Source organism: Ictalurus punctatus, chromosome 8, assembly GCF_001660625.3.
Source record: "Ictalurus punctatus breed USDA103 chromosome 8, Coco_2.0, whole genome shotgun sequence".
In the NCBI taxonomy this organism is placed as follows: Eukaryota; Metazoa; Chordata; class Actinopteri; order Siluriformes; family Ictaluridae; genus Ictalurus; species Ictalurus punctatus.
Window position 1 is genome coordinate 15398903 of NC_030423.2, and position 22114 is coordinate 15421016.

The following is a 22114-nucleotide window of genomic DNA, read 5'->3' on the forward strand; positions in this document are numbered from 1 at the left end:
AGAGCTCTTTGGTCTTGGCCATGGTGGATTGATTGATTACTTCTGTGGACAGGTGTCCTTTATACAGGTAACAAGCTGAGATTAGGAGCACTCCCTTTAAGAGTGTGCTCCTAATCTCAGCTCGTTACCTGTATACAAGACACCTGGGAGCCAGAAATCTTTCTGATTGAGAGGGGGTCAAATACTTATTTCCCTCATTAAAATGCAAATCAATTTATAACATTTTTGACATGCGTTTTTCTGGATTTTTTTTTGTTGTTATTCTGTCTCTCACTGTTCAAATAAACCTACCATTAAAATTATAGACTGATCATTTCTTTGTCAGTGGGCAAACTTACAAAATCAGCAGGGGATCAAAATACTTTTTTCCCTCACTGTGTATATATATATATATATTGTCAAGCCACACATAATTTTATGGAGATGCTAGCTATCCTGATCCTTACTGCTCTCCGGACCAGTCTGATCCGTTTGGATGCCCTACCTCTGGATGGAGCTCTCATCAACTCCAATTCCAGATGGACATTCTCACTGTGGTTGCTGGGACTACAGTTGCTACTGAACAGTGGACTAGTTCAACAAACAGACTTAAAAAAAAAAACATAAGGAACTTCCCTTTACTTTTACACTATCTGTTGTTACCCAGAAGAGGAAGGGTTCCCTTCTGAGTCTGGTTCCTCTCAAGGTTTCTTCCTCTTATCATCTCAGGGAGTTTTTCCTTGCTCAATAGGGATAAATTTACACATTTAAAATCTGTATACTGTGTTTATATATTTCTGTAAAACTGCTTTGAGACAATGACCATTGTTAAAAGCGCTTTACAAATAAAATTGAATTGAAAACCCCTACTCTTTTACAAGAAGTGTCCTGGGATTTTAGATGACCACAGAGAGTCGGGACCTCGGTTTAACGTCTCATACGAAAGACGGTGCTGTTTCTACACCTTTCTAATGTTTTTGTCTCACCTTGTTGTGGATAGGGTTTCCTTGCTTTCTTCTTTTTTGAAATCCCCACACCTAATTAGCTCCCCGAGTGAGCAGGCTAACGATGCATGCATTCACTGTGAGACAAAGCCTCATTAGAACGGCGTTCGGTAATTAAACACAGGCCCCGTGCTAGTCGATTGTCAGGCAGTCATAGAATACTAGAACATAGCAGGTGGAAGACCAGGGCATCTGGACATTAGATAGAAAAAAAAAGCAAAAATAAAAGCAAATGTGCATCTGGTTTTACTAAAGAACCTAAAATCGTAGATCTTCGGTTATCTACGTGACTGTGAAATCAAACGTGTATTATGTACTGTATATATATAGTGAATGCCTTCCAGTAAATTGTATTTCTGCTGCTCTGTGGAAATCCAGGCAAAGCAAAATGTAGCCTGTGATTTTTTTTTCCATTCTGGTTTACAGAAATAACTTGGTAAGCTATTTGTGATACTGTACTCCTCTGTACAGTTTGGCATGCCAGCGCAGTGGCATCATGAATTTACAGCATCTCTGACTCTGCTGGCAGCTCTGGGACATAAAAGCGCTCAGAGCGAGGCACGCTTAAAAAAAAAGTCTGTGTCCTTTAAGTTGTCAAAGATTTTTAGTGGAATTGTCAAGAAAACGGGCCTTAGAGATGCTAAGCTGGCTGCTTTATTCAGACTTTATTCATGCTCTTTGTCTAATGTCTAGATCTGGACTTCACAAGCACCTCACAGCCCCTTTTACTTGAAATCCCATAATACAACACATCCATTCTAAATAGCGTGGCTGTGAAGTGAATTCACTTCAATAAATACTGAAACACAACTCAAAGCTTGGGTTTAATCTGAAGGGTGAATAGTACATTTGATCGATGACAGACAGAGTCCGAGGTTTATTATGTACTCTAACACACGGCAGCTCTGACTGAAGGATGAAACGTCTTTTTGTCCACACAGGCTGCTTAACGCCAACAAGATCAACTGCCTGAGGGTGAACACATTCAAGGACCTGCAGAGTCTCAATCTGCTCTCTCTCTATGACAACAAGCTTCAGACCATCAGCAAAGGCCTGTTCACCCCGCTGCGCTCCATCAAGACCCTGTACGTCACACACACACACACACACGCACACACACACACACACACAGCCTCAGTCCACTTCAGCAGCACACTCTAGTCTCTAAGCAACCACTGTTAATCAGATTTTACATACATGTTTCACCCACTCTAATAACATGGTCAGCATAATTATTATTTTTTTTAACCATGTAAGATGTTAATACAGCAAACATTCTTTTTATTGAAATATTAGAACATTTATTAGGACCATAAAAAAAAAACCTATACTGTGTTCGATTTAAAATTTTGAACTCCTCTCTTTCCCTGTTCCTCTTCTTCCGTGCCACATTTTTTGTTTTTCCTCTCACACCCTTTACCTCCTCAGACATCTTGCTCAGAATCCCTTCATGTGTGACTGCCACCTGAAGTGGCTGGCTGACTACCTGTTTGACAACCCCATTGAGACAAGTGGGGCGCGCTGCAGCCACCCGCGCCGCCTCGCCAACAAGCGCATCAGTCAGATCAAGGGCAAGAAGTTCCGCTGCACAGGTAGACTTAACACACTCGCGCACTCTCTCTCTCTCTCTCTCTCACACACTCACACACACACACACACACACACACACGTGCAAAAGACTCGTAGCGTCCACAGATTCACACTAGTGAGTTCAAGGACAAGATCAGAGGTTTGGCAGATTACTTCAGTAATGTGGACATGCCATTCAACAGTACCACCTACAATTAAATCTTCCCAGACAAGCGACTCAGACATGTTTAGACATGATGTTTATATCCATAAATATACATATAAGAGACCTAGATAACAGACATTAAGTGCACTACTGACAATAGAAGTAAGAGTTCTCCATAGACTTTTAAGTTTTAAAGGTTTTAAGGGTCTTATAATCTAATCTAACAAGCTAATGTGAGCGAAAACTGACTTTCTAGCTCCCCTTTTGTAATATGATGAAAGGTGAAGATTAGTTTCAAAACCGTTTCCGAAGACCCCCACTTGTAATTCTGGATTGAATGGGCTGTTCATTTATAATGATTTAGCGCAAGAAGTCCTATTGTACGATCATTCGGATTCTGACTAAAATACTGCTTTTGATTACACAACATGATCATTAATTCAGTTAGCAAAGTATCTGTTGTGTTAAATAGCTAATATGTTAGCAAGCTAGCTAACATCAGGTGTATGGTTTTATCATGTAACCAAAAGTAGGAAGCAAGCTAGGTAACGTTAGCTAAATGCTTTCTTCGTGTAATTAACACTAGGTATCAAGTTTGCTAGCATATTACCTAATGTTAGGTAAACACTTGTAAATGAAGTGTGTTTAGAGCTGTAACCTTTTATCCTAGCACAATGGAGGTGCCTTCATATATATATATATATATATATATATATATATATATATATATATATATATATATATATATATATATATATATATATAGTCTAATCTATCAAGCTGAGATAGCCAGCTTATATCAGCAGTGAAAATTGGTTAACTACCTTGGCTAATGATTCTTTGAAACAAACATCAGGTACTCTTATTAATGAATGTACTCTAGAGTGAATGTTTTACGTAGATGTTTACACATGAAATGTAAAATGAGCGATGCCCCGTGGTATTGTTGTTATATTTGCATCATTCAGACAATTTTATTTGAAATCATGGAGAGGTGGAAAAGGCTAGAAAGGCTGCTAGGTGGCTTTCATGTATGTGACTGCTAGGATTCTGTGTGTGTGTGTGTGTGTGTGTGTGTGTGTGTGTGTGTGTGTGTGTGTGTGTCTGTATATGTGAGTGAATGTGTGTCTTTTCCCTGGAGAGGGAGCTGTGTGGCATCCTCAGGCCTGGAGCAGTTCTACATACATACTGCCAGGCTTCAGAGTGCTCATGGGACATCACCAGGATACGCAGTAGAACAGAAAACCGTCAGAATGCATTTTTCAAGGTTCATCAAGATGTGTGGGACATTGCAGTCCTGAAAATGGCCATGAAAGTGAACCGCCCCGTCGACTGTAGCGGGCGTAGTGTGTGTGCTCGATGCTGTGCGCAACCGCCGCTTGCTTTGATATTAACCCCAGGATTTCCCCTAATTACAGCTCTGCCTGTGTCCCTATAGCAGCACAGTAACAAGCACAGTGGGAGCGCCAACACACACTCAGAGCCAAGGGTTTGTGCACGAACAGTCTGTGTGTGTGTGGGTGTGTGTGCGTTTGTGTTTATGTGTGTTTGTGTGTGTGTGTGTGTGTGTGTGTATGTGTGTGTGTTTGTGCACAGCAGCAGAGGGCTTTGCTGCACTCCTTTTTGTCCTGTGTGTGCCAGTCGTGTGTGTCTGTTTGTTTGTCTATGTGTCTGTGCCCCAGTGTTGTGGGCAGAGCTATTGGTCCCCACCGTAATGGCAGCGCGGAAAGTGATGAATGCTTTTCTCGGTGGCTTCCTGCTCTCTTCCTGGCTGCGCCTCCACCTCTATCCTCCTCTTCCTCTCCTCCTCTTCCTCTCCACTCCTGGCCCCGGGCCCCCAGGCCCCTGGTGCAGCTGTCTCTTGTGCTTGATCTAACCATGTGCCGCCGCCTACACTCGCCTCACATGGTTCCGTCAAGCACCAGGGACCGCTGGACACACTCGCACGCAGCATGGCATTCTGGGATAGGGCACTTCTTGCCCACCGCAAGGAAGAAGAACAAGGCAGCGCTTGTCAACTAGAATTCAGGACCTACTATCGAGGACATGTAATGCATCTAGGACCCTCTGTCCTGAAAAGGGCTTAAACGTTAAATGTGTGTCCTGATTTTCCTAGCGGACAGGTGTTCCTGGGTCAACCAGACTAGAGTTTAAGCTAAATTTAACCAGCCATTTGCAAACTCAATCATCTGACATCATTACTAGCCTTTGTCTGCTGTTACATTTACTATTTCTGCCTTGCAAAGTCGTTATTACGATGTCTTTCTGCGCAGCTGCACTGCTAACATTAGTGAGTTAACGATCTTCGTAACATTTGACAGCCTAATTAATGTCTAAGATTATCTACTAAAATAAAGAATTACCAGAATTACTATTATTGAACCTTAATTATTTACTAAGCTTTTCCTTCGTCTCATGCTATATGGCTAGGCAAGTTTGCTAAACTAGCTAATGTTAGGTAAATATTTTGTTACATAATAAATTAGTGCTAATGCTAATGAACTAATGCTAATGTGAGCTAGCTTGCTAGTCAACTGGGATAATATATATTTAAGTACACCATGTAATAGTTTAGAAACGTTAATGCTAGAACGCTTAAACCCATTTGACTTATCATTTTATGCCAAATGGCTAGATAGGTTGCTAGCAAGCTGGCTAACATTAGGTAAAATATTTTGCTGTGTAATTAAAGATATTAGCCCAGTTTGCTAGAAAGTTAACTAATGTTAGATAAAATATTTGACCTAGCATTAGTCCAGGTTGCTAGCAAGCTAGTTAGATATTTTGTTGTGTAATTAAAGACCAGCTTACAAGCATAATCTTATTGTGTTGTTCTCTTGTACTGTGTAATTAAAACCATTATCTTAGTTTAGCAAGCTAGGTAACATTGGTTAAAACATTTTAATGTGTAGCATAGTTATCTAGCAAGCTATTTGACTGTGATAGGCTAGCAATCAAGCTAGCTAACATTAGTCTGAACACTATGCTGTGTCATCATAACCAGTGGCTAATTTTTCAAGCACATTAGCTAACATTCCATGAACTATTGTGGTGATGTCATATGACAGGCTTTGCACATGGCTAATGAAATTTGAAGCTAAGGCCTTGTTGACACACAAACGTGCTCAGTAAAGTCCTGTACACTCCTGTAGGACAGTGAAAAAGAGGAGAGGAGGAATAATATAAACAGTGCCTGTGGAAAGACATCAGTCATGATACTGAGATATATCTCAATGAACCAGCTCCTCCTGCTCTCCAGAAACCTCCTCTGTTTTTCTGTCAAAACACATCTCAGGAGGAGACCTCCGGCAAGTGACCTCGTGCTGTTCGGGCCGCTTTATCAGCACACACAGCCGTTCCTCAGAAGAAGATGGATGTTTGTTTAGGACTAAGCATGTGTGGGGAGTTGGTGTTTGTGCATGAGTGTAGGGATGTCTGAGCGTGACCGAGTATATGAAAATCTGCAATGTGTTACTGTGCGATGTGATGCAGTGTTTAGATATGATATGTTTCCCCAGATATGCGTGTGTGTGTGTGTGTGTGTGTGTGTGTGTGTGTGTGTGAGTGTGTCAGTGAAGACGTGTTTGTGTAAATACGCAATATGGCTGCTTTCTCATTCTCTTTTTTCTTTACTTCTCTCTCTTTCTCTCTCTCTTTCTCTCTCTTTTTCTCTCTCTTTCTTTTTCTCTTTCTCTCTCTCACTCTCTCTTTCTCTCTCTTTCTTTCTCTCTCTCACTCTCTCTTTCTCTCTCTCTCTTCCTCTCTTTCTTTCTCTCTTTCTTTCTCTCTCTCTCTCTCTCTCTCTCTCTCTCTCTCTCTCTGTCCTGTGTGTGTCAGGTTCAGAGGACTATCGGAGTCGTCTAACAGGCGAGTGTTTTCAGGACCTGGTGTGCCCTGAACGCTGTCGCTGTGAGGGTACCGTGGTGGATTGTTCCAACCTCAAACTCACCAGCATCCCTCCTCACCTTCCTGAACACACCACTGATCTGTGAGCAATCACACACACACACACACACACACACACACACACACACACACACATTAGGTGCTCTGAGGGGCTCCATTTTAAAAACTACAAATGGTCCAATATTATTTCTTTACTCTAAATGTGTCAGAAATTATTGGATGCTATTTATCAGGTGACTTTAAAGAACTGATTGACATGAAAGATGGGTGGCAGCAACAGTCTGACTATAATTGGTATAAAGTGCAACATTAAGTTGAGGTAGTTGCATTGAAATTGACTACATACAGTATAGCCTACAGTCTGAGATATATTATATTTATAAATACAGGATAAAGAGATGAATGAACAGGGTGTGAGCAAGTCCATGCTGTAGTCCTTGGTGTTGGGAAGATGCTCCTCCTCATTCTCTTTGTGTAGGCCTTCAGGGAGAGGAAGGACTTCCCTGACCGCAACAGAGAGAATAGTCCGTTATTCAGATGGCTGAGGTCCTTCACTATCTTCCTGGCCTCGGTCCAGCACCGCATGATGTAGATAGAATACTGGTGTACTTATATTGATATATTAACTTATAATGTCACCTGTCAGCCATTGAAATTATAAATGAAGTTGAACAATAACATAACATGGCATCAGGTAGACACATCGCCCCACGTTCCATCTCTACTGTACAAACTCTAGCTGTGAACATCATGTGAATGATAAGATTTTTTAATTTGTCCATATTTTGGTTTTATTGTAGCATAATGAGTATAACTGGAACCATTTTGCTGACAATTTATACAGTGTACTCAAACACAGACACACAATGAATCTCTTTCACAAACTCACACAGCTGACTAAGCACAGTATAGAGTCCATCTTGTTCATGGCTCTTCTTGCATTTCACTGCGTCTCTGTGCCTCTTTGTCCGGCTTGTCCATTCCTCTCTCTTTCACTTTCTCTTTCCTGTATCTCCTACTGTTTGATGGTGAATGACTGCCACAGGCTTTTCCTGGACTGTTAGGCTCACGCTGTACTTGAGCCGTTCCCCCGATGCCACTCGCCCTTGTGCTCATGTGTAGAGGACACGGCAGGCTTTTCCCTCTGCAGTCTCATCTTCACTCATCAATCACACCCTAGGCTTCCTTCACCTGTCTCCTACTCTGCCTCTATTTCTTCAGTGCACCCCAGCATATGAGAAAGTTTTTTTTTCTCATCCTGGCCTTTCTCATTTTGGTGTGTACATCCTTCAACTCATCCATTTTCCTACTGCACCGAGATTCTGACTCAAATATTCTGTCCTCTTCTCATTTTTTTCTTCAATTTTCCTCTTACTCTCTAAGGTGTTTTGTTTCCTGTCGTTGTCCTTTTCTTCCTGTGAACAATTCAATTCAATTTTTATTCGTATAGCGCTTTTTACAACGGTCATTGTCTCAAAGCAGCTTTACAGAAACATATAAACACAGGAAACGGATTTTAAGTATGTGAATATCCCTATTGAGCAAGCCAGTGGTGACGGTGGCAAGGAAAAACTCCCTAAGATGATCTGAGGAAGAAACCTTGAGAGGAACCAGACTCAACAGGGAACCCATCCTCATCTGGGCAACAACGGATAGTGTGACAGTAAAAGAAATTTCATTATGTTTTTTCATGAAGTTTTTGTTGAACTAGTCCACTGTTCACTAAAGGAGACCTCAGTGCAAAACTGCATGTATTATTGCAGTCCTAAGGCCATAGTAGCAACCATAGTCCCAGCAACCATAGCGAGAATGTCCATGTGGAATTGAGGTCCAAAATGGTACTTCAAGCGGTACCATCCTAATCTCCAGGCTGTGGCCTCCGAACTCTGATCCGTCATGTCATCTTGCTGTGAGGTATTCTTTCCAATCACAGCAATATAATCTCTTCCTAAAAGAATACTCCCAACTTTAAAAAAAAACCTGGTTTCTATCCTCTGAAAAGTAGTCCCCTCAATGAAATGTTGAATTATACATTTGGTAAATGGTGCACTTATGTAGCACTTTTATCCAAAGCGCTTTACACTGTGTCTCATTTACCCGTTCACACACACACACACACACCAATGGTAGCAGAGCTGCCATGCAAGGCGCTAACTTGCCATCAGGAGCAACTTGGGGTTCAGTGTCTTGCCCAAGGACACTTCAGCATGTGGAGTCATGTGGGCCGGGAATCGAACCGCCAACCCTAGGATTAGTGGACAAGTCACTCTACCGCCTGAGACACAGCCGCCATGGTCTATCTGTCTATCAATCATGTGGTCTATCTGAATACTCGATTCTGATTAGCTGGATGATGTGAGTTCAAATCATATAATGCACAGGTAGTTCCAGTCAGTTTAATCTCTGATCTAAATTAATGTGCTGCCTACAAACACTTAAATAACATACAGTTACAGTCGCATTCAGTAGTTACAGTAGACTCACAGCTTCATTATTAGTAATGACACAGGTAATTCACACACACACAATTTCTCTCTCTCTCTCTCTCTCTCTCTCTCTCTCTCTCTCTCTCTCTCTCTCTAATAGCTATTTACTATAATTCATTGGAATAAATGTAATCTTATCGCACTACTTTATCTCTGTGTATGATTTACAGTGGGCAGAATTCCAGATCTAACGGCCTGTCTGTACAAAATCAACATGAACCATTATATGTTATCCTTTCGGTCAAATTTTGCATTGCAAACATCAATGACAGCTTTAACGCGTCAATGCTGGCAAGTGACCATAGTATACGTTGTGCATTAAAATCGTAGCCATGGATTATCCCTTCCATATAGAGCTTGATTTACAATTAAGTGACTTAAAAATTAATGAAAAAGATGTTTCACATAAATATAAACATAACTTGCCCCAAAAAGTTTCCTTAAAATTGTATTATAAAGGGAGGTTTGAGTAAATCAGGGGTGTCCAATCTTATCCGGAAAGGGCTGGTGTGGGTTCTGCTTGGTTGGAATGAAAACCTGCAGATAAGATTGGAGACCCCTGGAGTAATTCTTTTTTGTTGTTCTTTGTTTGTTTGTTTGTTTGTTTGTTTGATTTAAGATACAATGGGGAAAAAACCTAGAGTATTCCTTTAGGAGCAAATGTAATGAGAGTCACACACAGAATTTACATGACATGACCATTACACTTGTATTGCACTAGTCAATCCAGAATATAATATAAATCATACAATTTATAGAATCATTTTCATTTGGTGCCATCTTTTTCTACATTCTGTGTCTCGATCTCTGTTTTATTCCATATTATGAATCATTAACCTCTCTCTCCACTGACACCCCCACCTGCTCTGTCTCTTCCTGTCTTCTGCAGGCGCCTGAACGACAATGAAATCTCATCGCTGGACGCCATGGGGGCCTTTAAGAAGCTCCCACACCTTCGGAAGATGTACGTCCCCGTTCATTTCTCCATTTTCACTTTAAGAGCTGGTTTTTGGGGGGATGGGGGATTGGGTTTGTCATTTGGGACATCTGGCTGTGAGTTTTATGTCAATAACTTTATGCGTGATGAGCCACGTAGGCGGCGTGGATAGAGAAAGCAGCAGAACATTGGGCCGAAATGGGCGAAGGCGCAGTGGGATTTATTGTCTGGCAATATTAGCCACCCACTCTGGAGATGGGAAAAGCGGTGGTCTCTCAGAAAGAGGACCAGTGATTTATCAAGCATGAAATTGCTTACGTTATAGTGCTGCCGAACTCATTACAAATAGGAGGCATCGAAAAGTCCCCCTCCTCATGTTTTACTGAAGTACAGATTGCCATCAGCTAGTGAATCACTAGAACACAGCTGAGATTGCGTGTTGCCAAATGTCATAAATGTGCGCTTAAGAAGCCATTAAATTCGATTCTAACTCGTGATTATAAATAAAGAACATATTAAACGTTTCGAACGTTTAAAAATAATAAACCGAACATGTTTTCATATAATCCCAAAGCTGTTTGTATTTTACAAGTCCAACTGGAAATGTGGGAGGTTTCAAGCCAGAGCAGATAAAACTGCTTGACAGGTTTATGTTAATATTTTCTAGGTAAGAAGCTTGAAGCATGACAACCTCTGTTTGTTGTTTCATTCCAGAAACCTGAGTAACAATAAGCTGCGGGAGATTCGGGAGGGTGTGTTTGATGGTGCTGGAGGCATCCTTGAGCTCCTACTAACTGGAAACAAGCTACAGTCTGTGCAGGGGCGCATGTTCAGAGGCCTGAGTGGCCTCAAAACCCTGTGAGTTGAGTCCCATTATCTTCCCATTATCCCTTCCTAACCCTGGGCAGGGGCTTTAGTTTTCCGGATAAACACACACAAGGAGCTACAACCTGACATTCAAGTTGACTAGTCCATCAAATTCCCAAGCTCTGGAAACATCTCTAATTGTTGGTAAAAATCTCGAATCTAGTCCATTTCTTTCACTAGGATAGCTGAATGATCAGCAAAACAAATTTCACTTATCAGACCTAAGAGGATTTTAACCACATAAAGCTAACCCTGGGTTCCTGTCACAAGCAGCACACTGCAACATCAAAGATGTGTCTCATGGAGCCTGGGAGTTCAGCATGGCCTTGCTAAGCTCTGTTGTCCATCTAATTAGCCAAATTGGAGAGAGAGGAGTGCGTAGGAGCAAATGAATGGAATCATGGTTCAGCAGTATTGAATTTCGTGGCTTTTAAATCCCAGGAACATGACGCCTAAATTGAGTTTGCCTGTCTCAGGTCCCTGTTTGTCAGGGTCTAATGCGGAATTTGCTGCTTTCACATTTGTGTCCCAACAGCCTCTGGTTTGCATTTAGCCCATTTGTGCAGCTGGGCTTCTTTAAGAAGTCCTGAATATTTTGCCCTTTCTCTTTTTCACCACACACACACATATATATGTATATATATATTTATGTGTGTGTGTGTGTGTGTGTGTGTGTGTATATATATATATATATATATATATATATATATATATATATATATATATATATGTCTACTGAAATTCTTCAGTTTTTCCTTTGCTACATGCATTTCATTTGCTACATGCTTTTACCCGAAGTAACCTAAAATTCAAGGAGAATAAAAACTAAGCAAGTCCTCATATTTTAAAAATCTCCATGTATCTATCACAGAACCTTAGTGTCATCCTAAATGTAACATTCATTGAGAAATTCTTTAAGTAGACTGCTCAGTGTGTGAATATGGATGCTACAGCAGTTTTACTGCCAGTACAGCAGAGATGAAAATCTCATCAGGAATTTTAAGCCAGTATATAGTATGTTATAGGTGAGATATTACATCATAAAATATAAGTGCCAATCATGTTCCAATATGCAAATGAAGTCCGGGCATAATGTGACTTGTCTTGCCTTTATCAGGGAAAGGGTGTAGTGAGTGTGTGAAAATTTTATGATCTTCGAAACAAGCATTCAGTGACTTTAACCCTTTGTGTTCGTACTGCCTGACTCTGACCCCCATGTTGGGTGTTTTTGTGTGTGTTCTTACAGGATGCTGAGGAGCAACCAGATCACTTGTGTGGATAACACCACCTTCACGGGCCTCAGCTCCGTACGTCTGCTGTCTCTGTACGATAACCGTATCTCCACTATCGTCCCGGGAGCCTTCTCCACCCTACACTCCCTCTCCACCATGTGAGTGCTCACCCGTACACAAAAGCACACAAATACAGTGATACAAACCCAAAAGAAATGTGAAGCTTAAGTGATTTGAAACCGTCTGTGCAAATGTGTGCTCCGTCAGATTTTACTGCCATTATGATGCACTGATGCATGTATCAGTCAATCTTTGTTCATTCAGGCTGTAAGTTAAATCTCCTCGTTGCGGTTGATGGTACGTAGCCTTCGGGCAGCTCTGAGTTAAGAGTTGGAGATTGCTGCACACAGGAAGTCAAACACAACCCCAATCACACTGCTATTATAATCCCATAGTATGTGGTGCAATCAGGGTGCGCTGTGCTTTCCTTTTTGCGTTATTGTTTGCAGATGCCTTTCTTCATTCTGAGGTTGTTTTCTTGGTCACTCACCGCTTTCACTCCAACATCTGATGTCAGTATTTGGGTTTGGCTTCCTTCAGGCATGACGAACAACATAAAAGACCCAAAAACTGGAGCTGATTTTTTTTTTCTGTTTTAGAAAACAAGTTCAAACATTGTGTCGATGGCGTCCAAAACATTTCAATCCTATATTATTATAAGCTCATAAGATTATGAAACAATAAAATGCCAGAATCTTAGTCATTACTAAGATTACATTAAGCTAAAATGTAGTCAGCATATTGTTGTTGGTTGTTGGTTAGAAGTGTCAAGATTGGTTTTTCGAACTGAAGATAGCTTTAATATTTAGTATGACACATTTCCGGGGATAAGGGGCTTGAGGAAATGTAGTACATAGGGAAAATAAATTTCACAATATTTGAAAAAGTTGCATTGTTGTACAGTCTGCAGTATACTGTAGCATCTGACCATTTTGTTTGGTATATTTATTTTATTTAATATGCACATCGAGATACTGTGGGTCATTTTCCTCTGGTCATCTAAACAAGTACGGATATGTTCAGCCAGGCTGCCTCCAGAAAATGAGGAATGGGTTTTTACTAGAGACGCACCAATGTATCGGCCGATAAAGACAATTTTTTACGCCATCGGCCGATGAAACATCCAATGATCAGGGCCGATTATATACTGTCAATCAAAAGCGGACGGGAAAACATGGATTTCGTGCTGTGTATAAAGATGATCTCTCTTGTGTGGAATAACGACAAAGCTGCAGTTTGTCATCTCTGTAAACTCTCCACCGCTAAAATTTTACACCAGATGCGGCAGCAGTGAAACGGGAGTTTCGGTGTCGAGTCTATATATATATATATATATATATATATATATATATATATATATATATATATATATATATATATATATTGCCGAGCTGCTCACGCTGAATTAAAACACCAGTGCACCGTTGAAAGATTTAAATGAAGATGAGTTGACAAAAAAGTATATCTAGCACAGAACAATATATTTGAAGAGTAGTATATTTCATATCCAGTTAATGTTAATATATAAGAAAGTTATATTATATATTACCAGTTTGATGTCAATGATGAAGTAGAAATGCTTTTGTTTGTGGTGAGCGAATGTGAAGCCTAACAGGAGATTTTTTAGAATTCAGTCAATGTTAATATGAATTAATACCATTCAGTAAGTTAAGAAATCTTACTTTAATGTGTTAATTTTAATAGAATAAAGTTAATAAAGAGAATAAAGTTTTTATTTGCATTTCTTTCAGAAATGTGGAATTAATTATTATCCATTTAAAAGAAGGCATAAAAGGTATCACTCTGAATAATCAGTTATCGCTATCGGCTGAGAAATTTCGTATCGGTGCATCTCTAGTTTTCACAATTCCCCAAAACAGGGAATCTGAGAAAACAAACTAAATCTGCCTTTATCAAGAAAGAGTTTAGCCAATTAAATATGATTGGGCCCCAGAACATTCTTTTAATGTTTGTTTTTGGTTACTGAAACAGATCTTATTTAGTTCTTTATGGAAATATAATGTTTGCATTCGTTGCACATTATGGATCAGAGAACGAACCAGTAACCTGAAATGGTTCAGAGAATGTTCCCCTAATGTTTCGCTAACCTTTTAGTAATCCTTGCTGTAACCCACATTTTATATTCCCCAGAAAATTAAGCAAAACTTTTCATAACCAAAATACAACGTTCCCAGAAAGTTACGAAATGGTTCCCAAAAATGAACGGAGAACCAGAAGCTGAGCTGCTCTCTCTCTGCAAGAGAGCAAATGTAAGTGCTTTCTCTGTAGATAATGAACCCATTTGATGCTTTGTTTTGCACAGAGCACCGTGTGAATAATTAAAGGCAAACACATGGCGGGCCTGCTCGGGTATTAACGTGCGCTTCTGCCTGCAAGCCCTCACGCGTATGTTAGCAGTGCACTGGAAGGTCAGCTCACTTAATTAATCCGTGCTGTAGGGAAGTGCAGAACAACAGCTCTCAGACGCACCGTTTGCTGCTTGTGAATAAAGTGGCTCCACGGCAGCACTAGTGAGTCGGCTGCAGTTGAAGATGGGGACATTGTAACACTGCATCAGTCAGCCAGGCCTCTCACTTACAGCCTCACTGAGTCATAGCCAGTGACGCCTTTAGCTGGAGGCTAAACCTTTATGATTTAGGTCTTGCTCCACTAGGCTTGCTTTTGGAGCTCTGAGAGGACCTATGAAAAATGGGTCAGTATCTCGGTCCTGAAAGCTCCACTCCTGTGGTCCATTTAACAGACTCTGGGATGGAGGTTAGAGCCTGGCTCAGCCCAGATGTGATAAAAATGTGTCTTTGAATGATGTTTCTGCCTTATGCTGTGTTTTAGAGGGGAGGGAGAGATGTTGTCTTGCAGTGCTGCAGTAAGCTGTTTGTTACTGTAATTATTGCCTATAACTAAAACTAAATAAATAAACATAAATAAAGCGTTTCTGGTGCAAAATTGAAATCAGCTCAAAAAACACACTGTGTCGTTATTGGGATTACAATGTTCTCCCCATGCTTCAGGGGTTTCCTCCGAGTTCTCTGGTTTCCTCCTCCAGTCCAAAGACACGCTCTTTAGGCTGAGTGCTGTTTCCAAATTGCCCGTAGTATATAAATGCGTGTGTGATTGTGCCGTGCGATGGGTTAGCACCCCGTTCAGGGTGTCCCCCACCTTGTGCCCAGAGTTCCATGGAATACGCTCCAAGCTCCACCATGTCTGTGTAGGATAATCAGTATGGAAAATAGATGTATGTATGGATGGATGGAGGTGGGCTCAGTGATGGCTCAGTTCTCCTCAAATACCAACAGCAGCCAATAAAATATCAGCTCAGATAACAACTCCTGCTTCTGTATATCTGAGGTACTGTAAACCACAAGGAAAAAAAATCAAATGAAGTAGACACTCAACATCCAACCAATCGTCTCTGATTGCCTGTCAATCATGTTGCCTGTCTATTCTCGCAGTAGCATTTAGGTGTCTGGCCTAGGCATGTATTTTGGAGAAAATATTTAGTTCAAAATCACAACAACTGTCCATGGTACCAGTCTAACTACTATATGAAGCTGGCTCCATATGGTGAATGTCTGTTTTGTTTGACCTCTATCTACAGTAACCTGCTGTCCAACCCATATGTGTGTGACTGTCACTTGGCATGGCTGGGCCAGTGGCTGAAGAAAACCAGGGTGGTGAGCGGAAACCCCAGGTGCCAGAAGCCTGCCTTCCTGAAGGAAATCCCCATACAGGACGTGGCTACGCCTGACTTCACCTGTGATGGTACACAGCTATACAGTTTCTCAACACACTCGTTATGCCTTATTCATGAGTCTGTTGATGTACCCGTTCGTCAGCTTTCATTTCAATGTGTACACACATATCAATATACTCTTTTATTCACGCACCGTCCATTTACGATGCCTGCACGCAGGTTCTCACAGGTCGAAACCTAAACCACATGGCAGCAGTTAATGAATCGGGGCTCGGTGAACTTTCCTCAGCTCGGAGGCACTCAGTTATTATGAGTCATATACTTAGCATTACATGCATTTTCCCATCGAGTCATGCTAGTTTGATCAGAACAGGCCGTGCTTCTGGTCACTCCTCAGGGCCATGGATCACTCCACACTCCATCTCGGAGTGGTTCCTTGACATTACGAATGGCCTAGATGCTGTTCAGGATGGGCGTAAATCACACACGTCCCCTTCCCGGTACGGAGAGGGCATCAGGAGTGCAAATCAGACCACAAGACCCCTTTATTGTCAGGCTTCAGCCAGCTTTTAGAGGCAAGTAGCGACCATTTCCCTACAGACGCTAAGGGAGAACCGCTGTCCCGCTGCGCTGCTGTAAATTTTAACAGAGAAAAAGGAAATGTGGTTTGGCTTCTGTCTGGCCAGAATCACAGCTAGAGTCAGGCCTTGCCGCCAAAGCCCGAGTGTTTTGGGGAGAGCAGCTCTTTTGCTGCTTAAGCGCTTCGGGGAATAGACGGCACAGATGTAGGCAGCAGAACACTTTGAAATGAAGGGGTTCAAAGAGAGGGAGCTCACTAAGAGAGTAAGAGGGCCATTAGTTAGCACAACGCATGCCTTCCAAGCTGGCTTTGTGTCTTTGGCTGCTTTTTTACCCCTCCAAATTCACTGGGAAGACTGCTGCGCTCTATTCTTCAGAGCTGAGCGAAAAGAGAGTTGATTAAAAGTTTTCCGTTCTGTTCCTGCTTTCATTAATCGGCACAATATCACACTATTTTCGGAGTGCTAAAATTACACAGAAGCTAAATTGACTTGCAGGAAGGAACTGCATTTTCTGCAGTTGAGGCAAGCCCAGTCAGTAGAGTAAAATTAGTTTCTCTCTCTCTCTCTCTCTCTCTCTCTCTCTCTCTCTCTCTCTTCTCTCAGTCCTCATTCAGGCTGTTATTGTTGGAGCAGAGTTGAGCCTCCATTACCTCTCATTAATGTCTTAATTCCTTGTTTCTTTTTAATCTGGAGAGCCGTTCAGTTCCTTTGCAGATAGCATCTCTCAAGCCGGGAATGAAACCAGGCGGGCCGGGAAGCTGCGAGGCCCGGCCGAGGAAAACCAAGAAACGTTGGCCAAGAACAATATTTAGTGGACGATCTTTAACTCCTGTGTGTCGTGTCGCTTATTAGGCGCAAGTGTTTCTGGTGCTGATTGTCAGTTATCTGTACAAGTGGACTGTTTTGGCAAGATTGCCAATTAAATCAGTTTTGGGCCAGTTAACATGGCACACACACACACACACACACACACACACACACACACACACACACACACACACACACACACATGCTGCTGTTCTCTTCTATGTCTCTGTCCTCTTTTAGTCCCCCTTTCTCTCGTTTTTAAAGTATTTATGAATGTCTATATTAAACCCAGCGATGCTGGCTCAATTTTTCTCTTGCGTGTGAGATATCTCGGTAAAAGAAGCATTAAAATTTAAAGTCTCCCTACGGATATGTTCAGACAGGCAGCTCACAATTTTGTTGGCATACGTGATGTTAGGAGGAAAGATTTTTCTGTAGAATGACTGCCAAGAAAACACATGAAATCAGAGTTTTTCCAATCAAGTCACATTTGTTTAAGAAAACAGATACTTGGACATATGACTCCATCAAATCGGATTTTGTATTTATTTTCCTCCTGCCATTTTGCCGGGCAGCTCTTCTTGATGTTGTAAATTTGCCACTAGGACAAAAACCGACTTGAAGGCAGGTCGAAGGACGTGAGTAACTGAGTAATGATGGGGTGGTCTGTTTGCTGTCTTTGAGAAACTATTTCAACTTTTTATTGCTGTTTAACAGTGTAGTCACAGTTGTAATAGGACAATAATGTAAAAAAAAAAAAAGAAAAGAAAAAAAAAAGTAAAAAATGATTTTGTAGAATGTAAATCTCCATGTTGGCCGCTAGCTAACTAGCACAAGTGTGTTTCTGCAATGACAGAATTACTGTCATTATGAAAGGATGGCTCTGTGATTCTACTTGGAGCTGTCCGTCTCTTTCTCCAAAATGAGTGGTTTCTATAGAAACACGCAACACATCAGCATTTTTAGATAAAAAGCTAAACTATACTATATAAAGGCATAGCTGTACTATGAAAAGGTCACTATTGGAAAATGATACAGATGGTTTGATCACTATGATAGACTTCATTTCTGACATAACACTCCTGGCTACTTTAACTGTGGAGGTCGCAGGGATTTTTTTCCCCAGCAGTGTGTATTTATAACATGACGTCGCATATGGCTAGTTGGAGCTTTCAGAAAACTCAATAGTTCCCAACTGGTGATTACGAGCCCGGCAAAGACATGAACGCTTTTTACAAGTCGAAGGTTTGTAATTACTGCAATTCCAAATGCACAGTAACTTTTGCCTTCCCCACTGTAACACATAAGATTCAGGAGAAGCATGAAGATCCATGTGCAATGGTTTATTAGGCAATATCCAAACTTTTATACACAGTCCAAATGATCACCATAATACCAGAACCAGACAGGGATCATTTAAGATCATAAAAATTAATAAATAAATACAGGGACAAAACACAGGCAGAAACAGGATCACAGCTCAGAATTTGAATAGTGGATATAGAGGCAAGACTTCTCTGGATATGTGTGTGATGCACATACAGTGGGAAAAATAAGTGTTGGACGCATTAACGTTTTGTTTCAGTAAATATATTTCCAATGAGGCTATTCACATGAAATTTTCACCAGACATCAGTATTAACTCAAGAAATCCAGAAATATAAAGAATTCTCAACATTAACGTCCATAAATAAAGCTATGTGTAATAAAGTGGAGTGACACTGGAGAAAAAAGTATTGAATACGCTAAGAAAAAGCAGTTCTCCAATGACACCTGCATTGCTGTGCATACACACACACCTGCATTATTACTCTAATGTGGACATGTGAGCAACTGCAGCCATATTCTAACCAAGTCATATGTAAACAAAGCCAATGTGTGCACATCTGTTCTCCTGTCTCACTCTTTGTAGCGGTTTTCTCTCCAGGTATAGAGGAGAATGTCTGTTTGCCGTCAGTCCCTCGCTGTCCAGATCCCTGCACATGCTCAGATACAGTGGTGCGCTGCAGTAACCGAGGACTTCGCTCTCTACCCAAGGGCATCCCCAAGGACACCACAGAGCTGTGAGTCTCTGTCTCCCTCCTCTCTGATTGGTTTTGTCACACCTGTCATTTTGTCATCTTTGTTTTATCAGCTTTCAATATATTTTTTGAATGTTCTGACCCACAGGGTGCCTCATAGGTATCGAGCCCTATTAGCTACAATGAGCTGCCTCAAGCACTGCAATTTTCCTCTTTCTCCTGAGGCATTACCACAAAGTCAGGTCCAAACTATGTCCAGTCCTGCTCGGGCCGTGCTCTTGGCCATCTTTGAGACTGTGAGAAAGTGCTGGTTTAGGAGACAAAGGCATTTTTCATCTACCCTTCTCACAAGCAGTCAGAGAGCAAAATAAAAAGACGGAGGGAAAGAAGATAGTGGTGTGAGAACAAGAGATGAGAAATGAGATGAGCATGAGAGATATTTGGAGCCAATGTGTATGTTTCACACAGATGTTCATAGGATTTTATTTTTTTTCAAATTCATTTTTCTTCTTTTCTTTCTTTTTTTTTTTACTCCCCGTCAAGAGTAACCAGAGAAAGAAAAACAACATCCTATTGCCTTTCATAAGCAAAAGCTTTCACTTAGTGTGTGTGTGTGAGTGTGTGTTTATACATAATGAACTTCACAATGGTAACTATAGCACATGTTTACGAATCTCCAACACCTGCTGCACTAAACACATCACACATCGCCAGCACAACATGGATAAACACACTGCATGAAACTCAAAACGCTAGCCAACTCAAATATCTTCTACGTGCAATGTGGTAGGAAAACCACATCTCACAGTCAGAACGTTGGCCAATGACTTTTTATCTAGGCGAAATTATGATGTACTACACTAGAGACTTTTATTTAGAAGAGCATAACTACACAGTCATCTATTTATGTTATACTCATTCATTTCCATTAGTCTGTATTAATGAACTTAACTAGCTAACTAGCTGGCCTTATGCTATTATGTCATAATAGCTACCACTTTTTAGCCTAGCCAAGGCTTCTAGGCAACGAAACCATGGGACTGAGCAGCACACTGGAGATTCCACTCAGCTTACTGGTTAGCATGTTTGCCTCCCGCCTCTGCCCTGTGTGTGTGGAGTTCGCATGTTCTCCCCATGCTTCCAGGGTTTCCTCCATGTACTCAGATTTCCTCCCCCAGTTCAAAGACATGCATTGTAGGCTGATTGGCATTTCCAAGTTGTCCATAGTGTGCAATTGTGCCCTGTGATGGGTTCCCTGGGATAGGCTCCAGGCTCCCACGTCACCCTGTGAAGGATAAGTGGAATGGAAAAGTGATGGATGGATGGATGGATGGATGGATGGATGGATGGATGGATGGATGGATGGATGGATGGATGGATGGATGGATGGATGGATGGATGGATGGATGGATGGATGAGTTTGTCCATCCTTCAATTTTCAAAATTCAGTATTTTTCCATTGGGAACACACTGCGGTAAAAAAAATGACATCTTCACAAGTGGAAATATCTTGAATATAGTCATAGTGATCTAATATTCCTTGTTTTAAGATTACAGTAAACCAAATATAAGATTATTAAACCTATATGTAGACAGTTTTACCATTTCTCTTATTCTTTGGCCAGATAATTTGGCTTCTTTCTTGGATATAAGTGCTTAAAACGTACTAAATTATCTGCAAATACAGTAGAACAAGACCATTTAAAGCTTGAACTTAGGAAAAACATCTTGAAAAAGTTTTAGTAATCTTATATTTGGTTTATTGGAAATCCTAGACTATATTAGCTTTATAGATTCACCTATAGATTCATAGAATTAAAGGTGTGGATGTGACATTGTGTAAAATCCTGCTCGTCCTGTATGCCTCCAGGTATCTGGAAGGAAACCTGCTCACTTCAGTGCCCAAGGAGCTGAGCAATCTGAAACAACTACTGCTTGTGTATGTATTTCAACTCTTCTCATAGCTGAACGTTATGAGCGATATGAGCTTAATCGGATTTTTTGACATGCTGATATTTGTCATTGTTATTTCAGTTGTGTGTGTGTGTGTGTGTGTTGTGTGCCCACAGAGACCTGAGTAACAACAGTATCAGCTCTCTGACTCCTTTCATCTTCAGCAATATGACTCAGCTCTCCACACTGTGAGTGTGCCATCTGCCACACACCGCTAACTCAGCCATTTGTGTGTGAATCAGTGTGAGTGTGTGAGTACTTAAATCACTTTGAGTGATATATATTTGTCTCTTTCTCTATCTCTACAGTATCCTGAGTTATAATCAGATCCGCTGTGTGCCGGTGCATGCATTCGACGGACTGCGCTCACTCCGTTTGCTGTAAGTCTCTTTCTGATGGTACCTGAGGAAGGGATACACACCCACCCACACCCACACACACACACACATTGATTTTGCTGCAGTTTTTTTGTTTTTCACTACGATGCTTGTTGGTAAACAGCTTTGGCTGGATGCGCATAGTGATGACGTCACATGGCACGTTGTGATGACGTCACATGACGCATCTTGGCCCAAATCTGCGGTAATTTAGAAAAATTAGCAGGAAGCTCCTGCAAATATTGCGGCGTTTCCTTGATTTTGCGGCAATTTCTGCGCTCGCGAAATCGCAGAATCCTGGAGGGACTGGTATACACACACACACACACACATCCTTGTAAGGACCTTCCATTGACACAATTAATTATTGTAGCTAATTAATGCTTTGCCTACATCTCATGTTACCATGACTAACATACACACACACACACATACACACACACATCCCTAGGGCACC

At 41.2% G+C, this 22114-nt stretch overlaps 1 protein-coding gene across 1 annotated transcript in view; it reads left to right on the top strand.

Annotated features, from left to right (window-relative positions):
* The window catches only part of slit3 (slit homolog 3 (Drosophila)), a 181967-nt gene that overhangs the window by 126781 nt on the left and 33072 nt on the right, over positions 1-22114 (top strand). The window contains exons 13-23 of the mRNA XM_017474763.3: positions 1925-2068; positions 2412-2575; positions 6556-6706; positions 10000-10074; positions 10762-10905; positions 12161-12304; positions 15823-15986; positions 19234-19369; positions 21198-21266; positions 21397-21468; positions 21589-21660. Of these exons, the coding sequence (XP_017330252.1) occupies positions 1925-2068; positions 2412-2575; positions 6556-6706; positions 10000-10074; positions 10762-10905; positions 12161-12304; positions 15823-15986; positions 19234-19369; positions 21198-21266; positions 21397-21468; positions 21589-21660 (1335 nt within the window). The remainder of the gene's footprint in view (positions 1-1924; positions 2069-2411; positions 2576-6555; positions 6707-9999; positions 10075-10761; positions 10906-12160; positions 12305-15822; positions 15987-19233; positions 19370-21197; positions 21267-21396; positions 21469-21588; positions 21661-22114) is intronic.